The 25,834-nt window shown below is 48.9% G+C and overlaps 1 protein-coding gene across 1 annotated transcript; it reads left to right on the top strand.

Moving 5' to 3' along the window:
• The first annotated feature begins 19,895 nt into the window (after positions 1 to 19,895).
• LOC101679740 (keratin, type I cytoskeletal 14) lies at positions 19,896 to 24,341 on the top strand. The gene is made up of 8 exons (XM_004772745.3): positions 19,896 to 20,519; positions 21,716 to 21,798; positions 22,357 to 22,513; positions 22,652 to 22,813; positions 22,912 to 23,037; positions 23,147 to 23,367; positions 23,465 to 23,511; positions 24,087 to 24,341. Exons 1-8 carry the CDS (start codon positions 19,977 to 19,979, stop codon positions 24,182 to 24,184), a joined length of 1,437 nt encoding a protein of 478 aa, XP_004772802.1. The 5' UTR covers positions 19,896 to 19,976; the 3' UTR covers positions 24,185 to 24,341.
• The last annotated feature ends 1,493 nt before the right edge of the window (positions 24,342 to 25,834 follow it).

Below are 25,834 nucleotides of genomic sequence, written 5' to 3'. Positions count from 1 at the left end.
CTCTCCCAAGAACTAGGTACGGCCCCCTAAGCAGACTCCTCACTGTCCATCTGTCTCATTCCCATTTCTGCTTGATGGCCCTTCTAGCAAGAATATGGTCAAGATCAAGAGCAAGGATGTTGATCGGGACTCCTCTGTTTAACCACCCATGATGTTCATTTTACCTCTTGATGCTTTGTCTCAACCCACTGTGGTGCTTTCCCATCATTCCCTGATCTGCACACAGTAGTCAACCATCCTGCCCCATGCCTCTCACTTGCTATGGGTGCCTTCTATATTTAAAAAATTTAATTAGCAAAATCAAAGTTATGTATGTGTCACATAATAAGTCTTTTTATGGAAAAGAACCATCCTCAGGCTGTGTCATGTGCCTCTGTTCCCACCTTCCACTTTCAACTCCTAGCTATTACTTTAGGCATTGGCCTTATTTCTAAATTCCAGGCTTATGCAACCATTTCTTGGTTGTTTTTTTTTTTTTTCAGTCTTAGTTTTTAAAAATGATTTTATTTATTTTGAGAGAGAGAGTGGGGGCTGAGCAGGAGGAGAGTCAATGGGGGAGGGAGATAGAAAATCTCAAACAGACTCCACAATGAGCCTGGAGCCTGATGTGAGGATGGATCCCATGATCCTAGGATCGTGACCTGAACTGAAACCAAGAGTTAGATGCTCAACCAACTGAGCCACCTGGGGCCCCTCAATTTTAGCTTTTTAACTTCTTGACTTTTAGCTTTCACCTGCTGTGAAGGAGGGGGATTCAGCTCTCTTATACAACATTGCCCTTCCCTCCTTCCTACTCTCTCAATAATATATCCATATTTTCACTAGAGAAATGTTTAATTTTACATTACCATGACTATTTAGCTATTCTTTATAGTCAAAAATATTTTATACTGTTTTACATTTCTTTGGAATAAGTATCTTTTAACTTGCTGAGGTTTTCTGTGTACCTAACCTAAATGTATTCCCTAGTTCACTGCCAGAAGTATAGATCTTCTAAAATGTTTAAACACTGAATATTCTATCAGTTTTATCTTCTTGAAGGTATTTCTCTTGGAGCCCACTGTCCTGCTCCAGCAAGTTCTGGGTGCTCTCTGTGCCTCCTGTCATCCTGAAATCTTCCTTCATTGTCCTTTTGGACATCCCTTCTTTCTGTGTTGCTTCTCTCTTTCTGGATCCCATGTCTCCCTTCTTCTTTTCTTCGCTCTTCATTTTCATGAAACACATCCTCTGGCAATTTCCTGAGAGAGGATGTGTAAACTTTTCATGTCTGAAAACATCATTAGTCTAACTCCCATTCTTGATGGATAGTTTGGTTGGGTATGGAATTCTAGGTTGCAAAGAATTTTCCCCTCAGCACTTTAAAGATATTGTGTCACTATTTCCTGGCTTCCAGTGTTGCTACTGAGAAGTCTAATGCTGTTTTGATTCTAGATATTTGATGCTATCTGATTCCTGAGCCTTCCTCCATAGCTTTTAGGCTCTTCTCTTGATCTCTAGCTGCCTGAGCTATCACATGTTCTGCCTCCCTGTGGCTGTGTTGGATCTGTTGGATTGGGCACTTGACACCATCTTTCAGTGTAGAAATTCATGTTCTTCAGAAAATTTACAGGAAATTTTCTATTTATTTCACAATTTCCTCCCCTCCATTTTTCTGTTTCTGGAACTCTTCTTTTTGCTATGTATTTCCTTCTGTTTTTCATCTAACTTCTCTTTTTTTTCAACTTTCTGAGCTTTCCCTAAACTTTGCCATCCAATCTTATTACTTAGTTTTAAAAAAGCTGGATACATTTTAGTAACTCTGGATGCTTTTTAAAAATAGTCTCGTGTTGTTGTTTCAAGACAGAATATTTCCTTTTACCTTGTTGAGCTATTGATCAAGGCTTTAATAATTCTTTCATTTCCATCATCATTTCACTTTCCTCTCAGCTGCCTTTTTCCTGATTTGTCTTATCTCTGTCATTTATGCCAGAAGCTTCCCTTAAAGTCTGTGTTTCTTGATTTTTGGTTAATATTTAAGAGTAAGTCACTAAAAAGCTGATTGGTATGTGAGTGAGTATGTGTGTACATGGTAAAGGGCTTTTCCCTTGCTGAGTCTCACTGTAGAACAATCTGGTGGAGATTATGTTGTTTTATTGGGAAACCTCAAATGTCAGTATATGTAGGCCTTTTCTTTTGGGTAGGGTCTTCCTCAGGAAGGATGCCTCTCATTTTCTGGCTGGCCTACCAGCTTTCAGGAAGCTATGTGGAGGAAGGAGACTGAGAGGGTCTCAGTCTCAGTTAATCTGACTTACATCAGTTTATTACCCCCCCCCCCCCACTAGCTGTGCTTGGTCCCTCAGGGTTTAGTCCCTCTGGGTAAATACTCCAGAGTACACCTCCAGTTTCTCCTGGGGTAAAGGAGGAGTGGTTGGCATCAGGTGGGGTTGGGGTAGAAAGGAGCTATGGAGGTATCCTTAATTTTTATACAGAATTTTGACCCATTTATCCTCCTGTTTCTAGCCCACCTGCCCTCCACCTTCAGAGGTGCCTGGTGCCTCTTATTCCAGAGGCTTCCCAGGGTCCTGTTGTGTGAATCTGCTTGCTTCTTGGCTTCTCCTGGGAAAGTACCAATACACTTTTTTGTTTGTTTTCTAGATCCCAAAATATTGTTACTGTAATCCCTTCTCTATTTTTTTTTTAAGATTTTATTTATTTATTTGACAGACATAGATCACAAGTAGGCAGAGAGGCAGGCAGAGAGAGAGAGAGAGGAGGAAGCAGACTCCGTGCTGAGCAGAGAGCCCGATGCGGGACTCCATCCCAGGACCCTGAGATCATGACCTGAGCCGAAGGCAGCGGCTTAACCCACTGAGCCACCCAGGCGCCCCTGTAATCCCTTCTCTTATTCTCTTTGTCCAATACATGTTTTATCCACTTACACTAATTTTAGGGGTGTTTAGAGGGGTGGTGATAAATGATGCAAAGTCCCTGTTATACCTGGCAAAATATTTTTCATCTTTCAAGGCTGCTGAGCCTGATTCATCACTCCGTAATGCATGATCATTGTTGGTTGTTCAGCAAACATGTGTCCTTATTTATGGTCATTGACACTGTCTTCTGGGCCATAGATGAGGTTATGACTCAGATTGAACCTCAAATCCCAACACCCAAAGGCAACCACTAATGACATTTTGGTGAGTTTCTGTCATATATATATATTACATGCCTATCTGTCTGTTTATCTATCTATCTATCCATCTACAATCACACTAATCACATTGTATTCAATTTTATTAATATTTTAAGAGAAGTACTTTCCTATATTATTAAAAGTGTCACACATTTCAATGCTGTTTCCACTGTTTTTTTTTTTTTGTTGTTGTTGTAAATTAAAATATTACAGCAATAACCTCTTTCTGCATAAAGCTTTTATAAATATTTTGCATTATTTTCTTTGGCTTGATTCCCAGAAGTACAATTACTAGATGAGAAAATAACGACTATTTCAAGGGTCTTGACTTGTACTGTCCAGTTCATTTCAAGAGAAGTGGTACCACTTTACATAATTTACCAGCAGGGAATGAGAGTACCTGTTTCAAAACCTGCTCACCAAATTGGAGTATTATCTTTTAAAAAATCTCTGTTAATGAATTCATCTGTCCCTTTCAAAGGTGACCTTATGAAAGGACCCTCACATAAAGATCGGGTCCTGGTCTGGGTTGCTAAAAGACTCCTGAATTAGATCGCATGCTTATGAGTTGTTCAGTAATAAGATGTCAGAGCAGAGGATGCAGAATGTCCTCTACCTAAAAAAGCTCTCTGTGCCTGTGTCTTCATGGTGCCTATTGCCACCAGTGAACTGGTGGAACTCTGGAAATAAAGGCCTCCATTTGACAGATGAGGAAAGTGAGGCTTCAACTAATTAGGGGAAAAAAATCCTTTGTTAGGGTCTCCTAGCTAGTTAGTAAAACTACTGGAGAAGAAAGCATGTTTCTCCTTTTCATTGTCATATTGTGTGGAGACAAAACATGAACTCCTTTTAAAATGTTTTTTTTTTTAAATATTTTATTTATTTATTTGACAGACAGAGATCACAAGTAGGCAGAGAGGCAGGCAGAGAGAGAGGGGGAAGCAGGTTCCCCACCAAGCAGAGAGCCCGATGCAAGGCTCGATCCCAGGACCCTGGGATCATGACCTGAGCTGAAGGCAGAGGCTTAATCCACTGAGCCATCCAGGTGCTCCAAAACATGAATCCTTTTTAAAGGAAAGCGTCAAGGCAGAAATGTGAGCTTCTCCTTCAATAAGGGAACTAGCTTTGCCCTCTGGAAATGACTTGCTGCTTGGATTCCCAAGATCAGATTCAAGTCCCAAATCAGACCAGCACTTTGTTCTTGCCTGGCCTTTCCCATTTCCTAAGATCATGGCACCTGTGATGAGGAGGTTGTGTGCTCCCGAATGTTCCTTGTAACTTTATTTTGAACACACCCTCAGATTCTTTAGGCTTGAGTTAGTGTCAAAGTTTGTGAAATATTGTTTTAGATAATTGCATAAAGAGCTAAAACAATGGCTGGAGTGAGAATTAATGATAGCTCATAAAGTGTATCTGCTGATGTAAATAAATGAGTGGTAAGCGCGTCAGGTTTTGCCTTCTTTGGGCCCATTGTTTCCAAGGGCTGTGAAAAGCACAGGGTCCCTCCTAGTGTCTGAGATAAGCCATTTCTTAGATTTGTCTTCCCACCTCCGAGGCTTGTTGTTTAAGGCCTTCTGACAGTTCCCTGAGACATAAACACAGATGAAGCTTTTTGTTTTGCTGGTCCCCACAACCCTTAGCACCCAGCACATCTGGGACACTTAGTAAGGATTTGTGGAGTCAGGCCTTAGATTTAGACTACAGACCTCTGCTCTTTCAGGTTTCCATGGACTCAGAAGCAAGTGTGTTCTCTTTTCTTCTCTTCTCTTCTCTCTTAGCCTTCCCTCCCCTCCCCTTCCTTTCTCTTCTCTTTCTCTCTCTCTTCCTTCCTTCCTTTTGATTTCATTTCTTTATTTGAAAGAGTGCGTGCACATGAACAAGGAGGGAGGGGCCAAGGATGCAGAGCTTGATCCCAGGACCCTGAGACTGTGACCTGAGCAGAAGACAGACGTTTAGCCATCTGAGACACCCAGGTTCCCCAGAAGGTTCCCCAGGTTCCCCAGCTGGGGTCCATCAGAGAACCCTTGAGGACAGGCTTCTCTGGATTCCACATGCCCCTTGTCATGTTGGTACAAGGCAGCCACCATGGTAGGTGTTGATGAGCCGCATGGAAGAGAAAGCAAGTTGCTTTCTGAGCCGTGAGAGGATGGGAGTCTGGTCTTGCCAGAGCTGAGGCACCAAGGCTTCCTCTGATGTGCTGTGTGGTCACTGCCATGGGCGGATGTAGCTCTGTGCCCACCTTCCCTCAACAGTCCAGGACCCCCTCAGGGCTTTGAGCAAGTCAAGAGGTGTCAAAGCAAAGATGTCAGCTGTTTAGAAAGAGAGTCTATTTCTGACTCAACTCCCTGTAAACACATCCCTGGGGCGCAGGGTCCCTTCCTGTCCTATGATTATAGGATAGTTACACATAAAACAGGTAGATTTATCTGCCTTATCGATAGTGTGATAATTAAAAAAAAATACAAAAATGAAACACATTCATCCATTGTTCGGTTCTCAGAGTTTTTCTTCTCTCGGGCTCCTTTCTGGGTTCGTTACGTGTGAGTACAGATCCAAGAAGACTTTCAAATGATCAAAGGGGCTTCATTATTAAATGAATAAAAAAAATAGAAATAAAAGGGCATGGGTGCAAAGATATTTATCACTACATTATTTACAGTGACCAAAAAAGGAAAACAAAGATAGTGTAAAGTTGAGTACCTAGGGGTTCGCTCATACTACGGAGTATTAAGCAGCCACCAGCATCAATAAGTTGGAGCTGTGTAGGATGGCAAGAAGAGATTTTTCAAGGTTTTGGGAGAAAGGGAAATAAGCGCAGGCTACAGAAAAGAACAGGTAGTATGCTGACCTCACTTGTGTGAATATGTATGTATTCACACTTATGTGTCAATTTATGTGAATGCATGTGTGTGCGTACATATGAGCACTGCAAATATGAAAGGGTACATATGTTATTAACATGGGTGACCTTGGGGTTAGGGTGGGAGACCAGGTGGGTATAATGGCTAGTAGAGAGATCCATGAAAATAGGAAAGAAAAAAAAGAGTGTATACAATTTTACACGTATCTATAAAATTGTGTGTGTGTGTGTGTGTATAGGAACAAAAAAAGTACATAAAAAAATTTAAGAACTATAAAATCAGTTCATTTGTTGAATACCACATTGGTTTCCTAGTTAAAAACATGGGCGCTGGCTTATTTGGAAGAGCTAGCAACCCTTGATCTTGGAGTTGTGAGTTCAAGCCCTGTGTTGGGTGTAGAGATTACTTAAAATACCTTTAAGAAAGGGGTGCCTGGGTGGCTCAGTGGGTTAAAGCCTCTGCCTGCGGCTCGGGTCATGATCTTAGGGTCCTGGGATCGAGCCCCATATCAGGCTCTCTGCTCAGCAGGGAGCCTGCTTCCTCCGCTCTCTCTGCCTGCCTCTCTGCCTACTTGTGATCTCTGTCTGTCAAATAAATACATAAAATCTTAAAAAAAAAAAAAACCTTTAAGAAAAAGAATAGAAAACCAGATTGTACACACCAATATCCTGGACTGCCAATTTTATATTACCATGCAGTAGATTTTTTTTTTACCATTTTAATAATTTTTAAGTATAGAGCTCAGTATGTTAAATATATTCACAATATTGTACAATAGACACAAAGCTCTACGCTCACTAAACCTCAATTCCCTTTTCTCCCTTGCCCCCCCCCGCCCGCTAACAAACTTTCTCCTTTCTGTTTCTTTTTTTTTTTAATTTAAAGATTTTATTTATTTATTTGACAGACAGAGATCACAAGGAAGCGGAGAGGCAGGCAAAGAGAGAGGGAAAAGCAGGCTCCCTGCTGAGCAGAGGGTCCGATATGGGGCTTGATCCCAGGACCCTGGAATCATCATCTGAGCCGCAGGCAGAGGCTTTAACCCACTGAGCCACCCAGGCTTCCCTCCTCCTTTCAGTATCTATGCTCCTGACTACTTTAGGTACTTCATGAGTGGAATCGCACAGTATTAATCCTTTCTGTGACTGCCTTATTTCACATAGCCTAATGTTCCTTAAGGCTCATTTGTGTTTTAGCCTGGGATACCATCTAATAGATTTTAAATTAATTTTGTATTTAGATAACAGTATGACTACACAAATCAAAAGTGATAACCAAAAGGGGGAAAAAAAAAAAACCCTAAAGTTAGCCTGTATCCCCTCGCAGAAGGTAATGTGGAATAGTGGAAGGAGGCAAGAGGTCAGCCTGGGGTGGAGCCTGGAGTATGACCTTGGCTGATCGCTTCATCTCTGAATTTCAGTTCCTTTCGTGAATTTAGGGTGTTAGTATCTCCCTGAAGGGGACCTGTTATGACATTTGATTCTTGCAGCAAGGCTGGGGACAGACGGTTGTGTCCTTCCTCCTAAGGCTGAATTGGAGCAAATGGCTCCTTCCTGCTTCCTCTCTGCCACGACTCCTTGCTATGTCCCTGCACCATATTCATCCTATTTTACAGGTGAGGAAACGGAGGCTCAGGGAGGTGGGCGACCTCCTTAAGGGTGCATGACTGGTAGGCAGGTTATCAGGGAGTCTGCTACCTCTGTGGTGATTTTCCCGAGGAGCAGACACCTGGCCTTGCTGTTCTTAGCAAGTTTGCAGAGAGGGCAAGTTCCTGCAGGAGCAGAGTGAACTCAGCCCGCATCCACAAGGGGCTGCTCCCGGCCTGGAGCTGTACTGAGTTGTGCGCATGCCTATTGTGGTCAAACTCTTCCTTGGCAGCACCCTCCCCAACCCCTCCTCTTCCTGCCCACCCTCCACCCGCAACAAAGTGAGGCAGTAGGATATTTACACCACGGAAATGGTAAATGCTACAAATCAGGGCTAGATATGTTGTGTTTTATTGATTGTCTAGACTTAAGAAAATCTTGACTTAAATAATTTAAGGAAACATGCTAAAAATAATGCAGACTAATCTTTTTTTTAAAAATTCTTGATTTTTAAAATTTCTTTTCAGTGTACTGGAATTCATTGTTTATGTACCACACCCAGTGCTTCATGCAGTATGTGCCCTCCATAATACCCACCAACAGGCTCACCCAACCTCCCACCCCCCTCCCCTTTAAAACCCTCAGATTGGGGCACCTGGGTGGCTCAGTGGGTTAGGCCGCTGCCTTCGGCTCAGGTCATGATCTCAGGGTCCTGGGATCGAGTCCCGCATGGGGCTCTCTGCTTGGCAGGGAGCCTGCTTCCTCCTCTCTCTCTCTGCCTGCCTCTCCAACTACTTGTGGTTTCTCTCTGTCAAATAAATAAATAAAATCTTAAAAAAAAAAAAAAAAACCCTCAGATTGTTTTTCAGAGTCCATAGTCTCTCATGATTCACCTCCCCCTCCAATTTCCCTCAACTCCCTTCTCCTCTCCATCTCCCCGTGTCCTCCGTGTTATTTCTTATGCTCCACAAATAAGTGAAACCATACCATAATTGACTCTCTCTGCTTGACTTATTTCACTCAGCATAATCTCTTCCAGTCCCAACCATGTTGATAAAAAATTTGGGTATTCGTCCTTTCTGATGGAGGCATAGTACTCCCTAATGTATATGGACCACATTCTCCTTACCCATTCGTCCGTTGAAGGGCATCTTGGTTCTTTACACAGTTTGGTGACCGTGGCCATTGCTGCTCTGAACATTGGGGTACAGATGGCCCTTCTTTTCACTACACCTGTATCTTTGGGGTAAATACCCAGTAGTGCAAATGCAGGGTCATATGGAAGCTCTATTTTTAATTTCTTAAGGAATCTCCACAGTGTTCTCCAAAGTGGCTGCACAACTTAACGCAGACTAATCTTAAAAGAGTGTCATAACTCTAGCTGTTGCATTGTTAATAGCAAAAATTGTAAGAAAATATGCTTTCTGCATTTGAAATGTGGTTCAGTGAAGAGGTTACTCACGTCATTGATGAATGGCTCAAGTTGGGGCATACGCCTGTATTGTTTCTCTTTGATCCCCCTCTCCAACGTAAATAAAAACTTCAATGAGCATTCATGTCAGAACTAAACTTCCTTGTCAATTGCCACTACAGGTTGCAAGAATTGGGCAAAAATCGATGAAAGCATCCTATGAAGGATGGACTAGGTGGAATTTATGATAAAGAGTACTCTTCTTTGTAAGTTAAGTGCTCCATATTCTTATATTAGTACAATTTATAGTATTTATTATGTTATTATAATGTGTATAAGATAATATATTTTATCTACTAGCAAAATATATCACATTTAATATCTATATTTCCCCTCTCAGGTACCTTGGTTTGGGTTCCAGAAGCAGATCCTTAAACAAGAACTCAAGTGTGAGGACGCCTGGGTGGCTCAGTGGGTTAAGCCTCTGCCTTCGGCTCAGGTCATGCTCTCAGGGTCCTGGGATCAAGGCCCACATCGGGCTCTCTGCTCAGTGGGGAACCTGCTTCCTCCTCTCTCTCTGCCTGCCTCTCTGCCTACTTGTCTCTCTCTGTCAAATAAATAAAATCTTAAAAAAAAAAAAGAACTCAAGTGCGCAAAGTATTTTTGGGTGGAGTCTCAGGAAAGACCATTAGGGAGAGGGTAGGTGGGAAAGGGAGGGGGAGGGAGCTAATAAGGGTGTGTGATCCAGCGAGCGAACGCTGTGGACCACTGTAGTGTAATTCTTAGTGACAGTGAAGTAAAACCCCCTCAGAGTTCCTCCCAGGGGACGAGGGAGCTGGGGTGTTTATCCTCCCATCCTGATAGGCTGAGGGGGCTGTCAGGCAGGGGAGGGGTGTTAAATCTCCAGCACTACCACCTGCCCTGTGCAGAGGCAGAATGAGCTCTGGTGGCCTGAGAAGGCCCCCAGGCAGAGGTCTTTGGTGCTGACAGTTGGAATTCTGGCCAGTGAGTACCCAGGAGAAGGGACTGGAGCTTGGTGCCTACAGGAGGCAGGCCACCATGCTGCCAGGGTTCAGGAGCCTGGCTTTCTGGAGCACATCAGCATCTTTGGGGGCACCTACCTATTCACGGGATATGCTCCCAGTGGAACTTCCTTGCCTTTACCTCTCTAAGTCTATAACAGAGACTCAGCAACACCTTCCCCAAGGGGGTTTGTAGGATTTAATGAGAGTATCAGTGGCAATGTCTAGCATTGTCCTTGACAGAGTGGGACTCAGTGGACAGAAGCTCTTCATGTCCTTCAGAATCTCTGAAGATAGATTCTTCTCAGACCTCAGAACGTAGAAGACGTTTGTGTCTCTGGACACTCAAATATGCTTCCTTCTGAGCAAGGTTTCATATTCCATTATGTTTTCCTGTTTATCTTGGCTGCCAGGAAACCCAGAGACATATGGGGATAGCAGCCGCCTCTGTAGAGTTTGGTGGTGGACACGCATTGGGGTAGCTGCTTAGCTCATAAAGGTTGGGGCCAAATCTGTGCCTTCCTTCTTCTGATGCCAGATCCCTTTTCCTTGGGAAAAGAGGGCAGGTCACCTGCTGGGTTGGTCACATAATATTCTGACCACTCTCCATATCAGGGAGAACTCTAGTGTGAGGGACACTGGGGGGCTCAGTGGGTTAAGCCTCTGCCTTTGGCTCAGGTCATGATCTCAGGGTCCTGAGCTGATCCTCTCTGACAGTGAGGTTGAAGGGTTAGTTAGTAGCTGTCTCAGCTATGGTCCCAGACTCATGGGGGTGGCTGGCCTGTGCAGGTGAAGCCAGGAGGCAGATCAAGGACAAGGGTTGTGTGTGTATGCGTGTGTTTGTATGTATGTGTTGAGGCAGGAGGGGAGAGTGGGAGAGAACAATGAGTCAATGAATTGCCTCTTTTTGAAACGAATTCAAGTTCCTTTGCTTGCAACCAAAACATGTTTATCAGTGTGCCCTATTACCTAATTTTGATTCGTCTTCGACCGTCGCTGGATATTTTCAGTTTTATTGTACATGTGTCTTTTATCATCAGCTGATCCAGCCCCCTCTTTCGGAGGTGAGTGATGCAGAAATAATGGTGTGTGTGTGTGTGTGTGTGTGTGTGTGTGTGTGTGTGTATGCATGCAGATGTTGCCCCATTGCACAGATAGGCAGGCCTGGGAGAAGAAGAACCAGGCTCTGGGTGATGCTGAGTGACTGGTGGGGCTTTGGAGACCTCGGGGCCTCACTGGAAACCCTGAGCCGCTGCTTCTCTGTCCCCTTCATTTCCAGGCAGGGGAGGGAGTGCCGGGCCTCCATCCTCAGAATGTGGGCCTTACGGCAGCTCCCATGCCTTCTCCTCTCACACCCAAACCATCCTGCTGACTCTTCCCAGCAGGCTTCCGGGCCTGCCCATTCCCATACACTCCACCCTGGCTGGGCCCTCACAGACTCAGCAGCTCATCACCTGGGCCTGCTGGCCTCAGCAACTCTCCTGAGGCCTCCTTCCTCTTGCTCCTCCACTGCCCAGCACTATCCTGTGTCCCTCTTTTTTCTTGGATGCTGTCTTTGCCTGAGTTTTGACACCTGTTCTCCATTTAAGCTTACCCCCTGCCTCCCATTGGTCAATCTCTAGGGCTTACTTTAAGAGAACTTTCTGCCAAATGGTTACTCTGTGCCAAGCTAATCTAGTCCTCTCAATAATCCTGCAAAATAGGAACTCCTATACCCATTTGATAGGAAACTCACCGGGAGGGCTGCAGTGACATGTCTAAGGTCACATGGCTGGTCAGTGGGGGAGCCCTGCCTGGAAACCTGGTCTGACTGATTTGGGAGACCCTGTGCCTTCCCCAGTCCCACATGATGGCTCAGTCTGGGGGAGGGCAGTAGGGCACTGAGATGACTACCCAGCCTCTGTCTGGTGGACGTCTTATTCTTTCTACTCATGAGGCCTGGAACTACTGGGGGACTTCTTTCCTTTCCCTCCCTTGCCTTTTGTTCTGCTGACCCCGTAGCTCAGGACTCCTGACACAGGCATTCCAGCTGAGGTGCTGACGTTCCTCTCGACTCACCACTGGCACTGGAGTTCCCACAGCCACGCCCCTGCCTGGGATTGCCCTCTCCCCACTCCACCCATGCAGGGCTCTTCCTTCTTTCAAAACCTGAGTCAAACGCACCCTTTCCAAGAAGTCTTCTATGTACTACCCACCCCACCTGGTGGCTCCCCGGCTCCAGGCTCCCCTTGGAGAGTAGAGAAAGTTATACACTCATTTTCCCTCCCCCATCAGCCTGGACATCTCCAAGGACAAGGGCTCTGTCTCCGCCATCAGGCTGGAGTAATTACAGTAAACTAACATGCTGAGCACCTACTACGTGGGAGACATTTCGTGGCCCCCTCAGGCACTGTAATAAGCTCTCCTGGGGGCTGGCACACAACCCAGAGGCAGTGGGAAGGCTGAGAAGGGGAAAGCCAGGTGGTCCAAGGTGATGGGATGGGCCTTCCAGGCAGAGGAGAGGTCTGAGCTGACCCCATCCCTTACTTGGATAACGACAAGGCAACATCTTCCTGGTTTTCCCTTTTCTGTCCCTTCTCCCCGATTATGTTCTATGTGGACACCAAAGGGGTCTTTGTGAAACACACCTGACAGGGTCACTCCCGAGTGTGGAAACTTCGGTCCCCCCAGTGTTGTTAGGAGAAAGTCCGTGATCCTCAGCTCCACCTATATCCCCCCGACCTGCTCTCAGTTCCGTCAGGCAGCTCAGCTCTGTGCTGTAGCAACGCTTAGGTGCTGTCCTTTCCTCCGACCAGCATTTCATGCCACTGAGTCTTTGCTCAGGTGAGTAAATGAGATGTCCTTCCTCACTTCCTCTCTTGCTCAGCATCTATTCATTGCCAAGGTCCAGCTAAGTTGAGAGCTCCTGCAGGATGCTTCCCACCCTGGGGTGGGTGGGATGACTGCCTTTCCTCTGTTTTCTATCCATCCTTTCCCCACCTATCCACCCGCTGTCTATCCACCTTCCATTCTTCTCTTTCCATCCATTGTCCTTCCTTTCAATCATCCCATCTTTCCATCTGCTCACTCACCTGCCAGTTCATCTATTTATCCATTCATCCACCTGCCCATCTACCTGCCCATCCATCCATCTGTACATCTGCCCATCCATCCATCCGTCCGTCCATCCGTCCATCCGTCCATCCGTCCACCCATCCATCCATCTGCCCACCGACCTGCTCAACCATCCACCGGTACATCTGTCCATCCATCCATCCATTCATCCATCCATCCATCCATCCACCCATCCATCCATCTGCCCACCGACCTGCTCAACCATCCACCAGTACATCTGTCCATCCATCCATCCATCCATCCATCCATCTGTCCATCCATCTGCCCATCCACTTACCCATCCATCTATCCCATGCATCCTTTCACAAACCTTTACCAATTTCCTGTTCCTCTCTCCCCTCTCCCTCCCTTCCTCCCTCCCTTTTGTTCATCTCTCCTCTATTTTAGGCCACACAGTCTTCAGAAACCGTATCTTAAATCTGTATGTTGAACTGAGGCTTGGTCTTAAAGAACATGAAGAATTTGGGCAGGAAGAGAGGACAGAAGTAGGAATTAGGCAGAGGCTGGAAAATGGCTGGGGATATAGGGTTGGTGAGGGGGCTAGGCTATGGGGGTGGAGCTCAGTTTTCAGTGAGCATTAATTGGCTAGAAAATGTAAGTCTTACTTTCCGTGAGTAGGTAGCTAATAGGTGGTTAGTTGAACCCATCTGTTGCTGGGCTTTGGCTACCTAACCCTTCATATTCTTAACAACCTAAATGTGACTCTGAGGTGCAGGCACAGCTCTTTTCACCCCACGTAATCTCAACATACCTAGCTCAGATTTCTGGGAAGCACTTGTTAAACCTTTTACACTTGCAAAGCAGGCTCTGCATGACTTTGGACATGACCTTTTCCTTCCTGGGGCCTCAGTTTGCCCATCTGTAAAGTTAGGAGGCTGGTTTACATGTCCCCTGAGGCCACCTTTGGCTCTGACTTTCAGGGACCTTTTATCAGGAAGGGACTGGTCCTTGAAAAGTGAGGCTCAGAGCCAGGCAGAGCTGGGACTGAATCCTGGCTGACCAGCTTTCTCTCTGTGGACCTTGGGAATTACCTCAACCTCTGAGCCTCCTGTATCCATAATGTGGGACAGTTGATTTCTGTCCTGTCGTCTTTAGCTGCTGGCAGGTACAGACAAGGCCATGGACACTGAAACACTTGGCTCGGCCCATCTGTTGTGTCAGCAAAGGCTCTCACAAGGACAAGGCCCAGATGGGCAGGCTGGCCTGGGAAACCAGTGGGTGGCAGACCTTTTAGGGGAACAGGGACATGGGGCCTTGAGGAGGTGCTCCAGGCTCCCAGCTACCTCCTGTGCCTGCAATTCTACCTCTCTCCATGCTAACCCACAATTTCTGGAGGCAGAAATTGAGCTCCAGGTAGGCTCAGGCCCCAGTATATCGTTCCAGCCCTCAGCTCTATGAGACTTTACCCTTGCTACAAGCAGACAGATGGTTGGGACTTGTGGGGAAAGGGACTTTCTACCTGTGACACTGGGAAGACACTGACCGTCCCCTTCTTTCCTCCAGGCCTGTGGGGGCCTAGGAAAAGACTCTGGACCTCAATTGCTACAGAAATAGCTGGTATGGGAGCACCTGTGTGGCTCAGTCATTAAGCCTCTGCCTTCAGCTTAGGTCATGATCCCAGGGTCCTGGGGTTGAGCCCCATGTTGGGCTCCTTGTTCATCCCTCTCTTGCTCTTCTTCCCTCCCCTCTGCTGCTCCCCCTGCTTGTGTTCCCTCTCTCTCTGTCTCTGTTTGTCAAATAAATAAATAAAATCTTAAAAAAGGAGAAATAGTTAGTATGTCTTCAAGGACAGTGGCCTGGGAGTGTCTTAGGGTACAGAGAGGGTTTGGGGAGGGCTAGTCTGACTTTGGGATTGAATGAGAAAGGAAGAAAGAGTCCTTTCTTGGGCATGGACCCCTTCCCTGAAGCGTTTCTTAAAAGTCATAGTCTCTCAAGGAGTCCAGGAGAAATGAGGTTCTCAAGCTCACTGGGTATCAAGAGCTCTTTCCCACCGCTAATGGACACAGAATTCATGCAAAAAAAAAAAAAAAAAAAAGTTGAAGAAGAAACAGAATGGTTGCAGTCTCAAAGTATCTTCTTCAAGGTTTTTATTAATTTCGTTGGGAAAATAGTAATGCTACCACAGAGAAATCCAGAAAACACTACCTTAACCAATGGACATCAATAAACCCATTTAATATATGTCTTCTGTACCTGAGACAATGCACTGACAAAGACACACCTTTCTGTGGTTTTCTTGCCAAAATGCTGAACCTCAATCTGATGATGAGAAAATTGTCAGGAAAACCCAAACTGGGGGATATTTTGGTCCTATAAAACCTCTTCCAAACTGTCAAGGTCATGAAATATAAGGACAGACTGAGGAGCTGAACTGACAGCCAATAGAATGTGCTTTCATGCAACAGAAAAGGGACATCAGTAGAAAAGCCAGAAAATTGAATAAAGTCCGTAGTTAATTAATAGCATTGGGTCAATGTTAATTTATTTGTTTTGACAGTTGCTCAATATTTATGTAACATGAGCCTATTGGGGAAGCTGGGTGAAGGGTGCTTGTGTTGAACTCTCTGTAATATTTTCTCAACTTTAATGATTTTAAAATAAAAATTTAAAAGCAGGGGTGCCTGCTTGGCTTGATTGGTTAAGCATTTGCCTTTGGCTCAGGTTATGTGGGCTGGAGCTCTTCTTGGGCTCCCTGCTCAGCGGGGAGCCTGCTTCTCCCTCTGCCCTTCCCCCTACTTGTGCATGCGCACTCCCTCTCTCTCTGTATCAAATAAATAAATAAAATCTTTAAAAAATTTTAAAAGCAATATAAAAAAGAGCTCTCTCCCAGAGCAGTTGTCTGTGTGTAAAGGGCCTAGAGAAACTGGGTGGTGGGAAATGTAGCCTGGACACCTGAAAATTCTCCTACCCCATTCCATAGTGTCCTTCTATGTTGAGCTCCCAACTGCTCCCAGAAGCCTTCTAGACTGGCCCTGCTCACATCTCATTACAGCCAAGCTTCCACCAAGTATCCACCCCTGCTCCTGCAATGTGGACAGGTCCTGGTCTGTCACACATATAGTGGGTCCTTCAAACAGTGTCCCCTGCAAAGTCATGTCCACCGGCAACTTGGAATGTATGACCATATTTAGAAATAGGGTCTTTGCAGATGTCATTATGGTAAGAATTGAGGTGAGGTCATACTGGGTTAGGGTGAGCATCAAACCCAATGAGTGTCCTTTTATTTTATTATTTTTTTATTTTTTTGGTTTTAAAGATTTTATTTATGTATTTGACAGAGAGAATGAGAGAGCACAAGCAGGGGGAGCAGCAGGCAGAGGGAGAAGGAGAAGCAGGCTTCCCGCTGAGCAGGGATTTCCCAATGTGGGGCTCGATCCCAGGACTCTGGGATCAAGACTGAATCGAAGGCAGATGCTTAACTGACTGAGTCCCCCAGGCTCCCCTGAGTGAGTGTCCTTAGAAGACACAGAAAAAGACACAGAGAGACAGGCACAGACATAAAGGGCCATGTGAAGATGGGGAGGCAGAGATTGGGGTGTTGTTGCCACAAACCAAGGGATGCAAGGATCACCAGAAGCTGGAAGAGGTAAGTAAGGCTCTCCCCTAGAACCTTCAGAGGGTGGCCCTGCTGACCCCTTGATTTTGGACTTCTGGTCTCCAGAGCAGTAGAGAATACACCTCTGTTACTTGAACCCACATTTGTGGTGATTTGTCATGGCAGTCCCAGGATACTAATACCTAGGGATTGTACTTTTCTTATCTTTGTCCACATCTTAAGTAATTTTGATGTGTATCCTCTTTTTCCTTGTAGGCCGGGAGCTTCCGGGTGGCCGGGACTGTCTCTTCCATTAGACTGGGCTCTGAGGACAGGGGCCGTGCCTCTTTCCTTGAACTGCGATATCATGAGGTCCCCTCCTTCCTTAGGAACCCATTCCCTTAGGGCGCCTGGGTGGCTAAGTTGATTGAGCTTCTGCCTTTGGCTTGGACTGTGATCCCGGGGTCCTGGAGTCAAGCCCGGTGTCAGGCTCCCTGCTCAGCGGGGAGTCTGCTTCTCCTGCTGCTCTCTCTCTTTCTCACTCTGTTAAATAAATAAATAAATAAAAAGTCTTAAAAAAAAAAAAAAGGAACCCATCCCCTGGGTGCCCAGCCCATCCTCAGCACACAATGCGGGCTCTGTTGGGGGGGCTGCCTGGCTCAGCCACCCCACCTGTTTGGGTTGGCATTGGTCCCCGGCAGCAGGCTGGCAGGGAGACTCCCCAACCACAGGAGACACCGCCCTACACTTCTCTTTCGCCCCCTCCTTCTTGGGGCAGCCGGAGTGAGGGCCAGGTACCACTGTCCACACAAAGCTTGTCTAGGAGTCCAGCGCCCAACAGACAAGCCCCCCCATCCCATGAATTCCTGCTGCCCCCGAAAGCGGCCTCTCCTCCGAATGTCATGAGTGCCAGACTAGACCATTTGTGCCTTGTTCCATGTCTGTAGGGCTTAGTCCCACGATCCAGGCCAGGGTTCTAATCCTGGGTGCTGGCAAGGTGGAGGTGGGGGAGATCAGAGTTCTATTCCACGCGGGGGTTCCAGGGTCTGTAGGGGCTAGGAGGGCTGGCAAAAGTGTCTTCTTAGATTGTGTGTGTGAGCTTGTAAGTCGTCGGTTCCCTATCCCTCTCAACTTTTAGATTTCCCTTGGAGGCTGGCAAGGAAGGAACCTCTTTTGGATTCCACCGAATCAGGTATAAGTGTGCAGACGGAGAGCTTTTCTTGTTTCCTGTGCACTAGGGATTTTATGCGTGGTTCCTTGCAGGTGGGGAGACGGGGTGGTGGGCAGCACAGAGAAAGCTGGTGTTGGGCTCTGCACCCACTCTCACTGCCCAGGTCCCTGTGGGTGCTGTATTTTTCTCTGGTAAGTGGCCCCCCCTCCACGCCCAAAGGCAATATGCTCCTAACAAATGCATCTGTCTCTCAGCCAAAATCCCTGCTGCCTCTCACTGGGGAAGGTGTAGGGCTGGGCCAGGGTGGGGGACCATCCTCTGGAAGGAGATTAGAGTGTCTGTCAGGGGTGGGTCGGGCGAGGTGTGGCCCTAACTTACTCACATCCTTGCAAGTCCTTGGGCGGCAGATTTGGGGAGCCCACAGCCTCCATTGTCTGTCTCAGCATTGTCTTCTGAGCTCCTCAGCCCTGGGGAGGGGGTGCTCTCTGGCGTCTGCCTTGGTAGCAGTCAGGGTTGGGGGAAGAGGGTGGTTTTGCTTTCCGCCTGGGAGCAGTTGATCCTAGGAAGTGCGTTGGAGCCTCCAGCGGGGGCTGTTGGGGCCTGTCTGGGAAGATGGGACGCATCAGGCAGCCCCAGACACGACTGCATTCCTCCCAACATGCCTGCTGGGGTCCACGGGGCGGCGGAGGGGCTGGCGGGAGGGCGGGGCGTGGCTGGAGGGGGGGCCTTTGGAGGTTGTCTGGGAGACACAGGGCAGCTGAGGTCCTGATATGCAAATCTCCAAGGCAGAGCCAAATGGACTCCTGGAAACGTCCCCTGAGCCTCAGGGATTTCAGGAGTCAGGGTCCTGCAAGTCTGCTCCCAGAGTCTGCATTTCCTCCCACCCTCAAACCCCTTAGACCAGCTCCAAAAGGGTTCCAATAAGGGTGCCTGAGCCAGCCTCTCCCACTGCAGTGGCCCGGGGAGGGGGTGGCTGAGAGACCCCTGGGGCTAGAAGGAAAAAGGCTCTTCCTGTCCTGTTCCAGGGCTGTGGCTCCACCCTCTTTGGGCCCAGACTAGGTTACAGCAATGATAACCAGACCTTGCTAACCACACTTGGCTTACCAACCCTTTTCACATACACTACCACGCTGGATTCGCAGGGCTGACTCTGCATGAGGCAGGACAGAGGATATTTATCCCCATTTTACAGATGAGCAAACTGAGGCTCAGAGAACTTTCGGGTCCTCGGTGGCATGGGGGTCCGTAGCAGAGCCAGCAGCAGTCTGACTCCATGCTCTTTCACCATGGCTCTGGCTGTGCCTGACATGCCACCTGTCCTTGGCCAGCTGCCCTTGGCCAGCCAATGCCATGGGCCCACCCACAGGTGTGTGGAGGATCTCAGAGTCTGTGCCCAGGGTTGGGGAAAGCCTCCTGGATTTCCCTTCAAGGGGGGGGTGGCAGGGTGGGAGCCTGAGCCACTGGACTGGCTGGGCATGTTTCCAGGATGGGACAGGCTTCTTAGCACAGCCTAGCAGGTCAGATCTGGGAAGACCCCCAAGAACTTCTTGTCTTTTTCCATAGATGGTGATGCTGAGGGGGCATCACTGTGCCTCCCGTAACCTTGCCATGCTGGCATTTTTCCAGCCAGGTACCCCCTGGAGTGATGGACTTCCTCTCTGTGGATGTCAGAGGCCCACCTGGTTCCTGGGACTCTCCCAGGTCACCAGGTTTGTGGTGCAGAGGCCCTACTCCCCGCCGCCTGGCCGAGCCCGGTGCTCAGGCTCCCAAGGGCCGCGGCTCCTAGGGCTGGATGGGAAAGTATAGCCTGCAGGCCCACACCTCCTATGTGAATCACGCCTGGCGGGATGAGAAACCAAAAACACCCTAAACAATGAGTTTCCAGTAAAATATGATAGACGTGATGAGGCGGGGGAGGGGAGGGATCTGACTGGGAGTTGGCACTGGCCTGTGGGTGATGAAAGCCAAGGGGAATGGAAAATGCCAGTCCCGCCCCCTCCTCAGGAGTATAAAGCACCCACATCCTATTCCAACTTACCTGAGCACCTCTCTCTCCTCGCTGCCGACTAGCTCGCTTGCTCACTCACTCACCTCCCTCCTCGGCACCATGACCACCTGCAGCCGTCAGTTCACCTCCTCCAGCTCCATGAAGGGCTCCTGTGGCATCGGCGGTGGCTCCAGCCGCATGTCCTCTGTCCTGGCCGGAGGGTCCTGCCGGGCCCCCAGCGCCTATGGGGGCCTGTCGGTCTCCTCCTCCCGCTATTCTTCCGGGGGGGCCTGCGGCCTGGGGGGTGGCTACGGTGGTGGCTTCAGCAGCAGCAGCAGCTTTGGTGGGGGCCTGGGTAGTGGCTTCGGTGGAGGTTATGGTGGTGGCCTGGGTGCTGGCTTTGGTGGTGGCTTTGGTGGTGGTCTCGGTGCTGGCTTCGGCGGTGGCTTCGGTGGTGGGGACGGGCTCCTGGTGGGCAGTGAGAAGGTGACCATGCAGAACCTCAACGACCGCCTGGCCTCCTACTTGGACAAGGTGCGTGCCCTGGAGGAGGCCAACGCCGACCTAGAGGTGAAGATCCGGGACTGGTACCAGAGGCAGAGGCCCGCTGAGACCAAGGACTACAGCCCCTACTTCAAGACCATTGAGGATCTGCGGAACAAGGTGTGCAGATTGGGCAGCAGGACCTGTCATTCCAGCGACCTCACACTGGAACAATAGAAGCCCAGGCCACTGGCATCTTTAGATTCCTAGACAGGGCCGACTCCAACCCCAGATCCCTTCTTCTGGCTCCAGACACCTCTGGCAGAGCTGGTCAGCGTCCCTGGCCTTGCTCATGGCCTTCTGGGCTCCAGACCTGCCTTTGTGCTTTACAGAGGGAGAAGTCAAAGTTTTGAGAGGGGCTGGGAAATGCTCGAGGCCATTCAGCAAATCAGTGGCAGAACTGAGGCTAGAACCCTTGGGCCCACTTGCTAATGCAGGAGGCAGCTACCTGTTGCCCAGCACAGGGGAGGAGTGAGGCTGTAACGGGACCAGGCTAGACACCCAAACCACTCATTAGCTCATTAGTCTGGGCCGTGGCGGCTGCCGCCCATGAGCCCTGGCACCGGCCCCTCCCCACAGAAGGGGGGGGCACAAAACCCCAGCAGAGACACTCAGTGATGACCCACCTTACATGGCCTGCACAGGAGGGAGCCTGGGGGACTGGTGTCACCTGACTCCAGCCCCACCCCTACCCCCTGCTCCAACCTGGGAGCCCTCCTCACTGATCCTGCTTCTGGGTGTCTGGCTCAGATGTCTTCTGTGGATTAGGTGAATCAGATGATGAGGGAGGGAATCCAGCCAATCCAGGGTTCAATCTTTGTTCTTGTTCTTCTGCCTCTTCTTTTCTTATCCCCTGGGCTTGCTGGGTCTCCTCTTTTGGGAAAGCCCCACCTGAGGTCCCACAATCTCGCAGGCTCGAAAAGGAATGTGTGAAGACCGGCAGGGCTGGCTGATGCACAAAGAGGAGAATCAGACCAGGGAAGGGAGTCCTGAGAATCTTAGGTCCCTCCTCTCCTCTGTAGGTGGGGGAAACTGAGGCCCTGCAACCCATCAGGAGTGGAACTGGGAGCTGTGACTCCAGGGCTTTCGGTTCCAAGGCCAGGGCTGTTTCTAGCCACTCTTCTGCCCAGGAGTCAGCAAAGTCCTGGGTCAGAGCTGGACCACTGGGACTTCTCCTTTAGGCTGTTGTGGCAAAGGCTTTGGGAGAAGGGGAGACTCAGGTGAGAGTAGGAAAGCAAGCCTGATGTCTCAGGCTGCGATGAAGTCTGGCTAGTGATGTCCGTTTGACCAACAACCTGCATCCTCTCCATCTGCAGATCCTCACGGCCACTGTGGACAATGCTAATGTCCTCCTGCAGATAGACAATGCCCGGCTGGCTGCTGATGACTTCCGGACCAAGTGAGTTTGCAGTGATGGCTTGGGATGTCCAATCTTCCCAGGCTGGGGCATTTTCATGTTCCCTAAACAGAGCTGGCAAGTTGCCAGGATGGCCACGTGAAAACCCCTTGGGGTGCTTGTAAAAAAATACAAGCTTCTTGGGCCCCACCCTTGGAGTTCTGATTCAGTTATTCTTAACAGGCTACTTGAGTGATTCTGATCCACAGCCAGGTTTGGGTGCCATTGCTTTAGGGAGAGGTGTTCCCTACTTCCCCACCTGCCCTTGAAGTGCAGGAGGCAGTCGCAGTTGGAGTCTTGCCTGCTGTTGGTTGTGGGGCCAGAAGCATCTCCCCTCCCTGAGTTCTACAGCCTGATGAACTGCTTTATTCCCTGCCCCCAGGAATGCTCAGATCGGAGCCATCAATGGGTGCTGTGTCCAACAATGCCATTTTCAAGATGGACTCCCTAAACCACCCCCAGGGGGTGCTGGTTATGGGAAGACGCTACAGGGGGCAGAGAACAAAGCCTTCAGTGTGGCCCAAATGGATGTCTCATTCCTTTTCTTTCGGGTCATTCCAGGTATGAGACGGAGCTGAACCTGCGCATGAGCGTGGAGGCTGACACCAACGGCCTGCGCCGGGTGCTGGACGAGCTGACCCTGTCCAGAGCCGACCTGGAGATGCAGATCGAGAGCCTGAAGGAGGAGCTGGCCTACCTGAAGAAGAACCACGAGGAGGTGAGGGCTGGCTTAGAAGATGAATGGGAGGGAAGGGATGGAATTGAGATGGGGGAGGGCAATGCTCAGGCCAGGAACATCTCTGACTGGGGAACCATCATGAGGATCCTGACTGTGGACTGTGCTTTGGTTGTGCAGGAGATGAACTCTCTGAGAGGCCAGGTGGGTGGAGATGTCAACGTGGAGATGGACGCTGCCCCCGGCGTGGACCTGAGCCGCATCCTGAACGAGATGCGCGACCAGTACGAGAAGATGGCGGAGAAGAACCGCAAGGACGCCGAGGACTGGTTCTTCAGCAAGGTGGGTGTCATCCTGGGCGGAAGGGACCCAGAAGACTGGCCTTCCAGGTACTTCTAGTGTGAATGGCTTTTTTTTTTTTTTTTTTTCCTTTTCTGCAGACAGAGGAGCTGAACCGCGAGGTGGCCACCAACAGCGAGCTGGTGCAGAGCGGCAAGAGCGAGATCTCCGAGCTCCGGCGCACGGTGCAGAACCTGGAGATCGAGCTGCAGTCCCAGCTCAGCATGGTAGGCGAGCTAGCTGCCAGGCATGGGTTGGACTCGGGAACCGGAACCGGCAGGAGGGAGTGACTACCCTCATTGATCCCTGACTCCCTGATCTTTCCCTCCCTTACAGAAAGCATCCTTGGAGAACAGCCTGGAGGAGACCAAAGGCCGCTACTGCATGCAGCTGGCCCAGATCCAGGACCTGATCGGCAACGTGGAGGAGCAGCTGGCCCAACTGCGCTGCGAGATGGAGCAGCAGAACCAGGAATACAAGATCCTGCTGGACGTGAAGACAAGGCTGGAGCAGGAGATCGCCACCTACCGCCGCCTGCTGGAGGGCGAGGACGCCCAGTGAGTGCACCGCCCTCCAGCCCAGTCCTGTCCCTCTTCCCCATTCACCTGTTCTACTCCCTGTGTCTAATGATCTTGCCCTTTTCTGTCTTCACAGCCTCTCCTCCTCCCAGTTCTCTTCTGGCTCTCAGTCCTCCAGAGACGGTAAGATCTTCCTCCTCATCAGGCCTGGACTCATCTCCACTTCCTGTCTCCCAGCAGGTCTAGGGAGTTGGCTTTTTGAAGGGCTGAGCTAGAGTTTTCTCACCCAGGATCCCTAATAAACCTCTTTGGGAAGCAGAAGCCATTTTCTAAATCTTCCTTAGCGTTAGGAGCTGGTGGCCTCTACTTTTTACTTCTGTCCACTGGTGTCTGTGGCAGACTCCATGGTTCTGGTGGTCAGCACCAAGGACAGCCCGCCCCCTCCCCCCTGCCCCCAAGTGACTCTTCCCCTGAGACCAGTCCATTTGGGTGGATCTGGACTGAACCAGTCTGGTCCGAGTCTGTAAGAGCCTCCAGTATGAGGACACAGACTCTGTTCCTGACCTTAGGGAGCTCTAGTCTGAAAAAAATGTGTTGATGATATCAGTGCTAGGATAGGGCAGTGAGCTAAGGGATAGTGAGGGTAGAGGGCAGCAGGGAGATAGTTCATTTAAGTCCCATCAACTCCCTGGTCTCCCCACTCTGTTTCTCCACTGCCTGTCTCCTTCTGGTAACACCCTCTGTTCCCTGTTCCCCAGTGACCTCCTCCAGTCGCCAGATCCGCACCAAGGTCATGGATGTGCACGATGGCAAGGTGGTGTCCACCCACGAGCAGGTCCTTCGCACCAAGAACTGAGGCTGCCCAGCATTGCTCAGGCCTAGGAGGCCCCCCATGTGGACACAGATCTCACTGGGGGATCCCCTCTCTTGCCCGCCAAGCACTTCACACTTGAGTCCTTCCTCACCCTTTCCCCCTCCTGGCAATCAATAAAGCTTCATTGTGAGTTGCACAACTCCCGCCTCTGCCTGGTCATTGTTAGGAGTGGAGGTGGGGAGAAAGCGGGGGAAGCATCTCTTTGGAGCTTAGCACCTGGCTGCGGCCTCTGGGACTGGGAGAAAGGGCCTGGGGGTGGACTGGGCTCAGGTCCTGGGATGGATTTCACCATCTCGAAAGATACAGAAAGAAGTGTGTCCTAGGTCGTTCGTGGTGTCTCCCAGGGCATGGAGGAACATTCATTCACTTACTCATTCATTTGTTTACTCACTTATTCATTAGTTTGTTTATTCTCTTGCCAATAAAGTGCACACAACATGCCTTTTGTGTGCCAGGCACTGTGAAAGGTTAAAGACTTTTTAAAAACAATTTGTCACCAGGGATTTCTTGGAGAATATATTGAAAACCATATATCTTTTCTCCTCCCCCAGCCCAATAAGCACACGCACATTTGCACATAACTCATGAGGTTCATGGGTCTCCTAAACTTATCAGTGGAGATCCACAAACCTAGTAAGAACTCATGCTTTATTGAGAAGTTGTCTCCCTCCATCCCACCTGCTCTTGCCTCTAGAGCTGGGGCTGAACCAGCCTGCTATCAGTTGATGTAGTGCAGGTTGATTATCATCTCCAAGCCTCCTTTTCCCTGTCTGTAAAGTGGGTACAGTGACACTACCTACTTCATGGGCTTTTTGTGAGGATTTGCTGGAAGAATGCATGAAGCCCCTTAGCAGAGGGCCTGGCACTGTGCAGGCTCATTCACTGTGAACAATATTGGGTGAGTTATCTCTCGTGTGTGGTGATTCTCCATCTATGATGAGGGTAGTTTTACAGGCTTTGGGAACAGATTGACTGGATTCTAATGCTGGTTCTGTTCTGTATTAGCTCTGTGATCTTGGAGAGTCTCCGTTTCCTCACTTATCTAGTAAGCAAGGTGAACTCAACTTCTTGGAGTGACTATGGGGATCCAGTAAGTGAAAGCACATTAAGAACCAGGTTGTAGGTGGCAGGAGACTTCTCTGGTGCAAAGTGTCTTTTTTTCTGTAAGGGGCTGGAAAAGGGAGAGAAAGGGAGGATCTCACCTGAGTGCATAGTGAAGATTCCAGAGGTTGGGTGGGGCTCATGGCCTCCAGCTAGGAAAGAGTTGACTAGTCACTGTGTCAATTTCAAGAGCTCATTCATTTGGCTGTGTGAATGAAACTTCTAGGCAGAACCAAGGATAGGACCGGGGTTAAAGAAAGTCTTAGTTCTCTCAAGAACTAAGGATCGCAAGGGATCTGGGATCTTGAGAGCCTAGGCTCTGGAATTAGACACCCTGGGTTGGAGTCCTGGCTTCCACACTGACTAGCCTGGAAGAATTTGGAAAAGATCCCCTTTTACAAAATAGGGAATGAAAACCCTTACCACATAAGGCCAATGGTAGATTGGATGATCTCATGCAGGAAAGAGTTTAGCATTGTGTTTGGCACATAGTTGTTGCTCTATAAATGGCAGAGTAATAGGGTGAGTTAT

This window comes from Mustela putorius, unplaced genomic scaffold, assembly GCF_011764305.1.
Source record: "Mustela putorius furo isolate JIRA1106 unplaced genomic scaffold, ASM1176430v1.1 tig00000487_pilon_pilon_pilon, whole genome shotgun sequence".
NCBI lineage: Eukaryota > Metazoa > Chordata > Mammalia > Carnivora > Mustelidae > Mustela > Mustela putorius.
The sequence above is the reverse complement of the archived record's forward strand: the minus strand, read 5'-3'. Positions and strand labels throughout refer to the sequence as shown.

Excerpts from the sequence above, each read along its gene's own strand:
- LOC101679740 (XM_004772745.3), top strand. The coding sequence starts at position 19,977 with ATGACCACCTGCAGCCGTCAGTTCACCTCCTCCAGCTCCATGAAGGGC. Across the intron at positions 22,814-22,911 it reads AGGACTGGTTCTTCAGCAAG|ACAGAGGAGCTGAACCGCGA; the intron begins GTGGGTGTCATC and ends CCTTTTCTGCAG. Across the intron at positions 23,512-24,086 it reads CTCTCAGTCCTCCAGAGACG|TGACCTCCTCCAGTCGCCAG; the intron begins GTAAGATCTTCC and ends CCTGTTCCCCAG.